The 12,076-nt window shown below is 40.8% G+C and overlaps 1 protein-coding gene across 1 annotated transcript in view; it reads right to left on the bottom strand.

The window, feature by feature from the left end:
* The window catches only part of TNPO1 (transportin 1), a 90,319-nt gene extending 78,687 nt beyond the window's left edge, over positions 1-11,632 (bottom strand). The window contains exon 1 of the mRNA XM_024732772.1: positions 11,542-11,632. Within this exon, the coding sequence (XP_024588540.1) occupies positions 11,542-11,556 (15 nt within the window). The 5' untranslated portion in view covers positions 11,557-11,632. The remainder of the gene's footprint in view (positions 1-11,541) is intronic.
* Positions 11,633-12,076: the final 444 nt, after the last annotated feature.

The following is a 12,076-nucleotide window of genomic DNA, read 5'->3' as shown; positions in this document are numbered from 1 at the left end:
TTTTTTTTTCCTGGTACGCGGGCCTCTCACTGTTGTGGCCTCTCCCGTTGCGGAGCACAGGCTCCGGACGCACAGGGTCAGCGGCCACGGCTCACGGGCCCAGCCGCTCTGCGGCATGTGGGATCTTCCCGGACCGGGGCACGAACCCGTGTCCCCTGCATCGGCAGGCAGACTCTCAACCACTACGCCACCAGGGAAGCCCAGACAAACAGCATTTTATGAGCTGAAACATATATCAGGACTCTTCAGTCCATGTCCATATATACTGTCGACTAAACTTTACCACAAAAGAATTAACCCAAGTACTTCATTTTACCTTTCTAAACAATCAGCAGCAGTAACTCTGAAAACATATCATTTGTACTGAAGTCTGGTAAAATTTACATATGAAGTGTAAATATCTTCACTTTCCTTGTGCTTTCCTTCTGCCCTGATGCTCATCAAGGTGACATACTACACTCTGATCCACCATTACAAAGAGTTATAATCCAGATCTAGAAGTTTAAAATCATCCTTTTAATATAAGAATCAGTGCCTCTGATCTATATATTTGACTTGTCTGCCCACTTCAAACATGGAATTTCAGATTTTTCCAAGCACTACATGGGAGGCACTGTTGTACAGAGCTTAAGAGTACAAACCCTGGAGTTCCTTGGCTTGACTTTGAGTTCTTGCTCTGCCACTTATTAGTCATGGAAAGAATCATTAACCCTTGATCTATAAAATGATATAATTAACAGTACTTCTATCTCACGGGGCTGTTATGAGGAGAAAATGGCAAAGTTCCATTTAAAAAAAAAACTCTTTGTCTAAAAAGATGACAACTAAAAGCAGTATAAAACCCTAGACTGGATCCTGTACTGGAGGAAAAATGTTATAAAGGATGTTACTGGGACAAGTGACAAAATTGTAATACAGACTGTAAAAAACTAAATTTCCTGAAGAGAATTTCCAGAAGAGAATATCCTGGCTCTTAAGATATACAGACTCAGGTTAAGGGGTAGAGGGGCAAGATGTGTGCAACCTACTCTCAAATGATCAAAAAAGAATTACTTGTGTATGGGGTGGGTGGGAGAATGTGGCAAAACGTTAAAAATTGCTGGATCCAGGTAAGGGGTATATGGGAGTTCTCCCAATTATTCTCACAACTTTTCTCTAACTTTCAAATTATTTAAAAATATCTTTAAAAACCAGCTTTGACTCCATTTACCCTCCATTACTGCTCAATTTCTCAATTTCCCTTCCATTCACAGAAACATCTTGAAAGTTATGTATAGTCACCATGTCCCCCTCTTCACTCCACTCCTCAGAGACTGAGACTTCCTTGTTGCCAAACCCAATGATTTCTTCTTGGCCTCATCTTAATTTCTCCACAGTGCTGAAAATGGGCAACAATTCCTTCACCTGTTAGCCTGTGGCATCACATCTCCCTTGGTTTTCCTTTTACTTCACTGTCGGTCTCCTTTGTCGGTCTCCTTTGCTGGCTCTCCCACCCCTAAATATCCCAGGCACCTTTCTCCTATCTACATAATCTCATCCAGTTTGTGCCACTGAATAGCTCTATGAATTTCAGACTCAAGTAACCAACACCTTATAAGACATATCCACTTGTTTGTTAAATGGGTATCTCAAACTTTGCTGACTAAAACAGAACTCTTGCCCATCCCAAATCTGCTCCTCCTCCAGTTGCCTATTATCACTAAATGCAGTTATTACGGTTCATCCAGTTGTTCAGGCCAAAATACCAAGGACTCATCCTTGATTCCCCTTATATTCCACATTTAAACCATCAGTCAGTACTGTCAAAATATGCCCTTAAAATATACCTTCAAAATATACTCTGAATCTGACCATTTCTCACCTTCTCCACTGTCTACCCCAGTCCAGATACCATTTTCTACAAAAGCATGGTCTACTACATTTGGTTTCCCAGCCTTCTCTTTTGTTCACTTATAGCCCCATTCTGAGACAAAGCAGCAAAAATGATCAAGTTAGAATTGGAATTAAATCATGTCTTCTCTCCATCAAAACCATCCAATGGTTTCTCATCACACTTAAAAATAAAACCTCATATTCTTACCATGGCCTACAAAATTGTTCCTAAGGTGGGGTCCTCCCTACTAGCAGACTCTGCCCCCGCTTTTCCACTATGTTCCACACTAGTGTTCTTGCAGTTCCCTGATGTTGTTATGCTTTTTCCTACTTCAGAGTCTCACTTTTGCTTGTTCTTTCTTCAAATATTCATATTGCTCACTCCTTCTCATTCAGATTGCTGGCCAAATATGACCTTTAAGAAAGGCAATGTTCTCTTCCCTCTCTCTCCACCCCATTACTCTCTATTTCTTCTCATTGCTTTAGTCAGTACCTATTTTCCCCCCTTTCTCTTCATTAAAAGTATCTTTAAATGAAAAATTGATGTTACTGCTTCTCATCGTATAAAAAAAGTAAACAATACAGATGAAATTCAAGTTCTCTTCAAGTACCTCTCCTAATCCTGGTCTCCTCCCCAAAGGTACTCTAATATTCATTTGATGTGTATCCTTACAGAGCTGTTTTTTGCTCATTTAAATCGTATGTTTCTGTCGAAATAAAAAGAATTTTATTTCTGTTCTATAAAAACTCATCCAAAATATGCCTTAGCTTTCCTACTCATTGTATATATAGCTCTATTTCATTATAATTTTATACCATTACAAGCAATTCATTCATTCAACAAATATTTACTGAGTGCCTATATTCTAGGCACTGTTCTAGTTATTGCAAATAGAGCAATAAATAAAACAAAGATCTTTGCCGTCCTGGAGCTTATTCATGTGGGAGGAGAAAGACAATAAACAGAATGTTTAGTGCTAACTTCCCTGCAAAGGCCCAGAAGGTAAATACTCTGGATTTTGCAGACCACCTTCAGGCCAAACAGTAAGAACAGTCTGTTGTATGTTCTTTGTTTTTGTTTTACAACCCTTAAAAAAATGTAAAAACCATTTTTAGCTCATAAGCTGTACAAAAACAGGCCACAGAGCAATGGAGCTCTAGCTCGCTGATCCCTGCTATAGTGTGTTAGGTGGTGTGTGCTATGCACAAAGTAAAAAAGAATCCAGGATAAGGGGGATGGGGGGTTAGGATGCAGTATTAAACAGAGTGTTTAGAGAATGTGAGATCTGAGCAAAGACCTGGAGGTAAGGCCAGTGAGCAAGGAGGAAAAGTGGTAGTAGGAAATGAGGTCAGGGAAGTAAGGAGAAAGGGGAGTGGGCTGGGCAGACTATGTAGAGCCTTGTAGTCTACTCTAAGGATTAGATTTTCTCTGAGTGAAAAGGGGAACCATTGCAGGGCTTTGAATAGAGGAGTGACAGAGACTATCTTAATTTGTGAAAGGTTTGCTCTGGCTACTATACCGAGGGAAGACTACTGGGAGGAGGGTAGGGTAGAATAGGGAGACCAGGTAGTAACCTATTTAAGTAATCCGAAGAGATACGATGGTAGTGGCTTGGACCAGGGTGGTGACAGTGGAAAAGGTGAAGCATGGTAAGATTCTGGATATATTTTGATGATATAGAAAAAAACTGGTCGCCCTGAAGGAATGGATCTAAAGTGTCAAAGAAAACGCAAAGTCAAGAACAACTCCAATATTTTAGCCTGAGGTACTGCGAGGATGGAGTTGCCATTGACAAACCAAAATAGGGAAGTCTATGGGTAGAGTAGGTACTGGGGAGGAAGTTTAGGAGGTAAGTTTTGGACAAGCTGAGTTTGAGGCCTATTATTAGACATTTAGGTAGAGATGTTGAATAGTCAGTTGAACATGTAAGGAATTAGGGAGAGAGGCTAAAGATCTAAATTTGGGCATTGCTAGCATTTAGATGGTAATTAAAGCCATGAGACTGAATGAAATTACCAATGGACTGAGTATGAAAAACAAAAAACAAGGATTGAGCTCTGGGGCTCTCCAACACTAAGAGGTCTGTGAGAAGAAAAGCAAAGGAGAATCACAAGGAAGCAGGCACTGAGGTAGGAGATAACCAAGGGTGTAAGTATCCTGCAAAGCAAAGAAGAAAGTGTCTCAAGAATAAGAGAAATAGCTCTGTCGAATGTTGCTGATAGGTCAAGTAAGATGAACAGAATCAAGGACATATGGCATTTGGCAACATGGAAGTTACTGGAGAAATTAAGGAGCTGTTTCAGCAGGAATGGTGCACTGGCCTGATTGGAGTGGGTTTAACAGAGTATGGGAGGAGAAACCTTGGCAATAGCAAATTTAGACAACTCTTTCGGGGAATAATGGGGCAAAAGGAAACCAAAAATATGGGGAAACAGGTGGTGAAGAGTGGATCCGTTTTTTTAAGATGGCAGAAATAATAGCTTGTCTGTTTGCTGACAGAAATAATCCAGTAAAGAAAAAAATTGATGTGGAAGGACAGAAGCTGAAGCAATTTCTTGAGCAGATGACAGAGGAGAAAGGATGGATCTAGTACAAAAGCACACAGAAGAACATAAAACAGTTCATCTAAGATGAAAACCAGGAAGATAGCAAGTACTGACACAGATGATGGTAGTTCATGGGGTGGTGGGAGTGTGTGGAAGTTTTCTGATTGCTTCAATTTTCTTAAAATAGGTCATGAACTGAAAATGAAGATGGGAAAAGTTATACTGGAGGTTTGAAGAAGATATGAAACAGTTATTGAGGGAAGTAGGAAAGTGAACAGACTAGGAAAATACAGTATAATCAACAAGCAGCATTAACAAGTAATGTGAGGTATGTGGTCATATGTGGTTGTGTGTTTTCTTCCAGCCATACTAAGTTATATAGGGGCAGGCACAAAGAAAGCAGAGAGTTGGTTTTAACCAGGGTATGGTTCTACTAAACAAGCAAAGAACAAGGGAGCTATCCAAAGGAGTGATTAACCATGGAATTTAAACTGAGTAAGAAAGGGAAGTAAAAACATCAAGAGGGTGAATGGCAGGGACACAGTAATAGGATCAATGGACTGGCGATTCCACTGGGGTAAAAAGAAGGTTGGGGCTGAGATACTAACTAGAAGGAGTGAACTACTAAAAAAGGAAGTATGGTCAAGGAGTAGAAAACATGAAATGGTAACCATAGAGGAACTGTAGTTATTGACAATGCAAGAGGGTATCACTTTGGGAGTGAATGACCGAGATAAGATAGAACAGATGGGAAGAACACTGGAGGGAAGATCAGGTATACTCATTTCAATCTCAATATAAAGACTGAGATGGTATTAGAGAGAGAGGCAATGAGCCTGGAGCTAAAATAAAGAAATGAGGAGGACTGACCTGAACAGTTAGCAGTTGACAGCAATCATGAAGGGCAGTAGTCACATAATCTGATGACACAATCCAAAATGGGATTTTTAGGGAGAAGGGAGGGAGAACAGTAGCTAGGTTGAGACTGGATTTTGTGGATGACAGACTGTAAATTCCAGTGGGCACAGTAGAAGAATATGAAGAGTTGTTAAGCGGTTTCAAAAAAAGGAGACAAATACAGACCTTTTAATGATTTAGAATGCAGGAGATAAAAGGTGACCTGGGCTTCCCTGGTGGTGCAGTGGTTAAGAATCCACCTGCCAATGCAGGGGACACGGGTTCGAGCCCTGGTCCGGGAAGATCCCACACGCTGCAGAGCAACTAGGCCCATGTGCCACAACTACTGAGCCTGCGCTCTAAAGCCCACGAGCCGCAACTACTGAAGCCTGTGCACCTAGAGCCCATGCTCTGCAACAAGAGAAGCCACCGCAATGAGAAGCCTGCGCACCACAACAAGAGTAGCCCCCGCTCGCCACAACCAAAGAAAGCCTGCACGCAGCAGCAAAGACCCAATGCAACCGAAAATAAATAAATTAAATAAATGAATTAAAAAAAAAATAGGTGACCTGGATGTCTGGAGGTTCTGTGGCAACTGACAAAGTTATTTTTGAATATACATGATTCCTGATATACCCCTATGTTTCTCTAAGAAATGGAAATTGCTTAGGTCGAAAATGTTTTTACTTTAAAATTAAAATGGCTATACTGATTTATTCAATGTTTGAGTTTCCCTACAATCTTATCAATACATACTAGTAAAACTTTATCACTTTTGCTAATATGATGGGTAAAAAAAAATTTCAGTTTTATTTTGCATTTCCCTATTGGTGGGGTAGAGCATTATTTCATGATTATTGGCTAGCTGTACTTCCTCTCTGTGAATTTGCCCACTTAAAAAATTGGATTCTCTTCTTAGTTTATAGCACCTAAAAATAACCTATTTTTCTATTTCTCTGCTCTTAATGAATCACACAAATCAACGCTGCATATTTCTCATTTCAAATCTTTCAATGGCTCATGCTAGGGCAACACAAGGCTTGGTAGGTACCTCTTCCTGAAATCCTTCTAGTATATACTTTAAGAGAGTCTCTACTTAAAGCCCACCAATCAAATCTGGCCACACCTATTAGTTTCCATATTGTCTATGGCTGTGTTTGCACTACAATGGCTGAGTTGGCCTACAAAGCAGAAAATATTTACTGGGTGTCTCCTCAGATTTATATCATAAGAGCTTTATCTACACTTCATTGCACCTTTTTGCTTACATCTCTCTCTCTACAGTAGTATCTAAATCTCTTGAGGACAAGGGACAATGTCAGCACTAAAAATGCTTACTGAATGAATAAAGGGCACAAGTCCTTCATAATTTGGCAAGTTTCTCATCACTTTCCTATGCTCTAGCTAAAATAAACTACATTTTTACTTCATTAAGTATTTTTCAAAAACATTTCTAATGGCAGCATAATGATCAATGTTTTATATTCATTTACTTACAATTTTGATGGATACCACCTATTCCTAATCACTTATTTGTATCTATTTTGTACACTCACAATCTACTGAAGTACTTCTCTCCCCTAATTCCTTCCCTAGTGAAGACAAAAGCAATGGAATCTTGGCCTTTCTGGGATCAACCTTTTCATCTATGGTGGTTACTTTGGCACCTGAGGTTTCAGGGACTTCACTGATAATTATTTCACTAATGGCTTCAGAGTGCTTCAAAGTCAATTATAAAACACGACTCAAAATATTTTTTTTTTAGTTTTCAGTATAAAATTAATCTCACACACCTTGTTGTTAGTCTTATTCTCCTTAACTTGTACATCTCAATTATTTATTTATTTATTAAGATTTTAGTTTACTTTGCCAGGGGTTTCATTAAACATATTTTTCAATATAGTTATTTACTGGGCCTTTGTCACTTCTCTTATACCCTTAATTTTTTTTTTTTTTTTTACAGGCTCCGGACGCGCAGGCTCAGCGGCCATGGCTCACGGGCCCAGCCGCTCCGCGGCATGTGGGATCTTCCCAGACCGGGGCACGAACCCGTGTCCCCTGCATCAGCAGGCGGACTCTCAACCACTGCGCCACCAGGGAAGCCCTCCCCTAAATTTGATGGATTTGTTTTTTTCTCCTCTATCTGTGTTGAGGTCTTTACAAAGAGTGTTTCACCCACAAATGCTTGCTGCAATCATTTTAGAAACCAGCTTTATATATTCATTACATTCATTACATACATACATACATATTACATCTCATCCAGGTAAGGAGTTTTTTTTTCCTTTTTAAAATATACTTGGATAGTTAAGCCTTACCTGTTTTAACTTTGTAATTTACTCATTCATTACTTCCAGCTCAGTTTCACTATCTTAATAATGTGATCTACAATCTACAGTTAATAGATTCACTGTTATAGTGAATTATAAGATTCCTTTAAAGATTTTGTATTCATTCAATGTACACATATTTATTATAAGATTCTGAATATGTGTATCACATAAAACTTTACAAAGTTTTGGGTTTTGTAATGAGGCAGATCTAGACTCAGATCCAGCCTTGAACACTCTTGAGTCCTTGGTACTTACCGATACTTCAGTTCTCCCATCCAGTAAAATGGAAGTAACTCTCATGTGTAACGCGACATAGGGCTAGGATAATGAGCATAATGTACATAAAAGTAACAATGTATGCTAAATGCCTACAAATGATGCCCAGTATGTTATACAGAAAAAAATGTTAACTCACTCTCTCTTCCCTCCCAACTCAAGCAAAAGGGCAATAAATGCTGTGCTCCTCAACTTAAGTCCCTTATTAAATTCCCTTAAGTAAAAGCAGTTTGGCGATATGAACCATGAGCTCTGGATGTTCATATACTCTGACTCAACACTTTCACTTTGGGAAATCTATTTTAATGAAATAATCTAAAACACAGAAACTGTTTTATGTATAAGAATGTTCACTGTAGTGTTTCTTACAACTGCAAAAAGAAACTTGCTAACTGTCCAACAGTAAAACGTTTACTTATGAGAAATTCACAAAAACATTGTGGTCATTTGAAAAGATGCTGATGAAATAATTTAATAGCAAGAGAAAGCTTATGGTGCTAGGTGAAAATAGCAGAATGCAAAATTGTTAATATTAAAGTCTCAACTGTGTAAAGATCAAATAAACTGAGAAAAAATATTGGAAGGAAATGTATCAAAGGGTTTACAGTAGTTACCTCATGGTCCTGATATTAGTGATTATTATTTTATGGTGTTTTCTATAATACCAATGATCATGACGATGATAATAATAGCAGTTATTATGTATGAAGTGTTTACTACATGCCAGGCCAAGTTCTAAGAGCTTAGTATTAACTCATTTAATCCTCATAAGATTAATTCCTTAAAAGATGAGATAACTGAGGCACAGTGAGATGAAGTAATTTGTTCAAGGTTACACAGTTAATTATGGAAGGTGCTAAGACTTGAATCCAAGTAGTCTGGCTCCAGAGTTCCTGCTTCTGCTATACTACACTGAAAAGACTTGCTTTGTTTAAAAATTTTAACCATTAAAAAGGCACATGCCAATTCAAACCTTGTGGCCTTTCAGATATGAGATTTCTTTCAGCTTTCCTTCAGTTCTGAATTCAAATATTTGCTTTGCCATCAGGTGCCATTTTGGAATAAGATGTAGCCACCATTCCTGTATAGGTTCTATCAACTCTAGAAAATTCTAAGACAAATCTCCACCCCTATTTCCTGTTCCATTATCTCATTTAACCACTGAGACTCTGGAACTCTTAACATTCTTACTTATTACACCTACTGACAGTACTTCAAAGAATTCTTCTAGTAAGGAGGTCTTAGAGCCAGCAAGGGTGGCTTCTAGAAACTCTTTCCCACACTAACACCGATCCATGTAACTACAATTACAGTTTGTAGTTGTAATTGTAGTGGTAAATCTACAGTTACCACTTTTGCAAACATTTGTCTTCCATTGTAAAGTTCTCACCCTCTGCCACCCAGGAGACCCCTCTTACCTGCCAACACTCACCAGATAGCTACCATAGCACGGGCTGAATGAAACCAACTAAGAAAGATTTTCAACACCTGGGGAATGTAACTGTCTCTCATCCTCCTTTCAGAAGGTGGCATTATTCTCCACTGTTTTTAAAAACTTAATCAGTTCATCAATCACCTTGACTTTCTCAGCTTTCTCACCCTTTTGCTGGTAAACCAAATTGTTTTTTTAGGAACAAGGTCTTTTTGGCACCAATACATATTCAAATATCAATTCCAGGAAAAAATATTCATAATTTACACCCTGGGCAATAAAAATAACTTCCACTTACTGCTGTGTTCTTCTCTGCAGTTTACATTTGCTAAATTTATTTCATTACGTATGTCACTTGGTTTGGCTTCCTTTATAACCAAATTCCTTTTCTTAAAAACAGTATCTGCAGAATCCAACATGGTTGACTGCAAGCAATTCTTCTAAACATAGTACATTTATATTTCAATGCAGTTCATTCACAGTATTTAGAAAAACAGACTCATGAGATGGCTTTAACATTATATAAAGAAGAAAAACTAGTCATAAAAACAATGAATACAATAACAAGTGTTGATAATGGAAAGATTTACAACCAGAATCATACATATTTTTACCAAAAGCTTATCCTGCTCACAATATATAATGATAATAAGCTCGATTACCTTAAAATATTTTTATAGATATTTCAGTGGGAGGAATTTAGTAATTCCCTGAATATCTAGGATGAAGATGTAACTACATCAAGGCTAATCTGGTGGGGGCCCCTTTTAGGAAAAAGAAAATGGAGCACTAATAGTTCATTAGGCTCCCATTAAATTAGGTGAAGTAAAAACCGTACTGCCAAACTTACACATTTATGCGTTGCATATGCTGAGGAGTAAAGAAGAAATCTGCACCTTCAAGCTAATATTTCTCTTTTGCAGTTGCAAGTTTTCAACTTGGCAGAGTCACTCTCTAAGAAGAATGGGGTGCAGGAGGGAGTGAAGGTTGAAAACAGAATCATTTTCAAAAGACGGAATCCTCCCCTGCTTCATTAGGCATAACTTATTTACCATTCTAATATGAAAATTTAATAAAACAGAGAAACTTAAAATCCAAAAGTAACTTGTTATCCTAATAATGAGCATGTCAGGACAGCCATTTTACAACCTTACAGTTTCAAATACCTATTCCACGATACAATTTGTATTTTAAAAACATCTTTCCTTTAGATTAAGAAAAAAAGAAAAGCACCATTTATGCACTCATCATTGAAGTCATGAGCTTCAACGCAGGATTGTTACTGAGCTTCTTAATACAACTGTCAAAATCAATTTGTGGATAGTCTCCAACTTTAAATTTCTACATTTTTATCTGCTGAAGAACCGAACTGATTAGCGATTGTTAAGATAACGGACGTAAACTGTAAGCAATCCTTGCAAAATCCAGTTGATTTTTAAAATCAGGAAACAAATAACAGGCGATTGTTTTTGAAGGATGAAAGCCATGCCCAAAACAGGTTGACTGTGGCGTGGGTCCGCTTCTCAGCAGCAGTTCCCTGTGGCGCGTTCGCGTGAGAGAAGTACAAAAGGGCAAAAGCGCAAAAAACACAAACCCACGCAAAACCCGTACAGTTACAAACATTAAAATTATGTACACATGTCGTGAAACCATGAGTCCCCAAGTGGAAAGAACCACCTGGAGAAAGCGATCAGCCAGCGGAGTGTGGTGGCGATGGTCTGTGTGGACCAGGGACACCCGGGCAGAGGGGGCCGGGCGGGGACAAAGACCGGGCATCCGGGGCAGCGCCCGACAGTGCCCAGAACCCTCGGGAAGGAGGTGTCCCAGGGCAGCGACTGCGGTACCCAGGGCCCTGAAACGCCGCGGTTTAATGGTCGGGGGCAAAGGCTCCCCGAGGAACACACCCTCTTCCCACCGCCCCTAACGGGCTTCAGGCCCTAACCTCGGACACCTGAAGAGCCGCCGCCAGCCCCCTGTCCGGATCCCCAGGGACGCCCGGGCGGGCAGCTGTTGGGCTTAGAACCGCGCCGCCGCCGCCGCCGCCTGGCTCCAAACGGCAGGGCGGGCACCGAGAATGCGGCGGCGGGTCCGGCGCCTCTCCCCGCGGCCCGTCAGGCAGCTTCCGAACAGCTTGCCTCCGTTTCCACCCTCCAGTCCGGGGCCGCGCACCCTCACGCCACCTACCCGGTCCCACACCATCCCAGAGGCCTCCGGCGCTCGGGCCCTCTGCCGAAGCGGCGTTGCCTCCCCTCCGGGGCCTGAAATGGCTGCGGAACAAAGAAAATCTGGGCTCCAGCTAGCGCCGGTCTGATTGGGCGTGGGCGGGGCCTGCTGCTGGAACGTTAGGCGGCTGTCGCCTTAATCCCGCGCTGCAGCCTCGGGCTTCGGCGCGCCGCCGGGCTCCCGCTCGCGCCCCCTGCGGCCGGCGCGCGGGCTCGAGCGTCTGGCTCGCTGGAGGAACCCGCACGGACGCTGCTCCGCCCTGTGAGGCCTCGACCAAAATGGCCTGTAAGTGTGGCTGCCTCCGAGCACGACGACCCTACCCCAGCCCAACTTCCATACCTCAGGACCACCTCCAAAGTGACAGCCCTTCCCTGGGAGCCTATTAAACACCGAACGTGCCGCATATTCCACAATAATACAGTTCCATCGCCGCTGGTAAAAAATAGAAATGGCTTCAGTGGATAGATTCGGTGGACGGTCCTCTGCTAATATTGCA

Source organism: Neophocaena asiaeorientalis, unplaced genomic scaffold, assembly GCF_003031525.2.
Source record: "Neophocaena asiaeorientalis asiaeorientalis breed wild unplaced genomic scaffold, Neophocaena_asiaeorientalis_V1.1 scaffold515, whole genome shotgun sequence".
NCBI classification, from domain to species: domain Eukaryota; kingdom Metazoa; phylum Chordata; class Mammalia; order Artiodactyla; family Phocoenidae; genus Neophocaena; species Neophocaena asiaeorientalis.
Note: the sequence above shows the minus strand (reverse complement) of the source record. Positions and strands in the feature narration are given on the sequence as shown.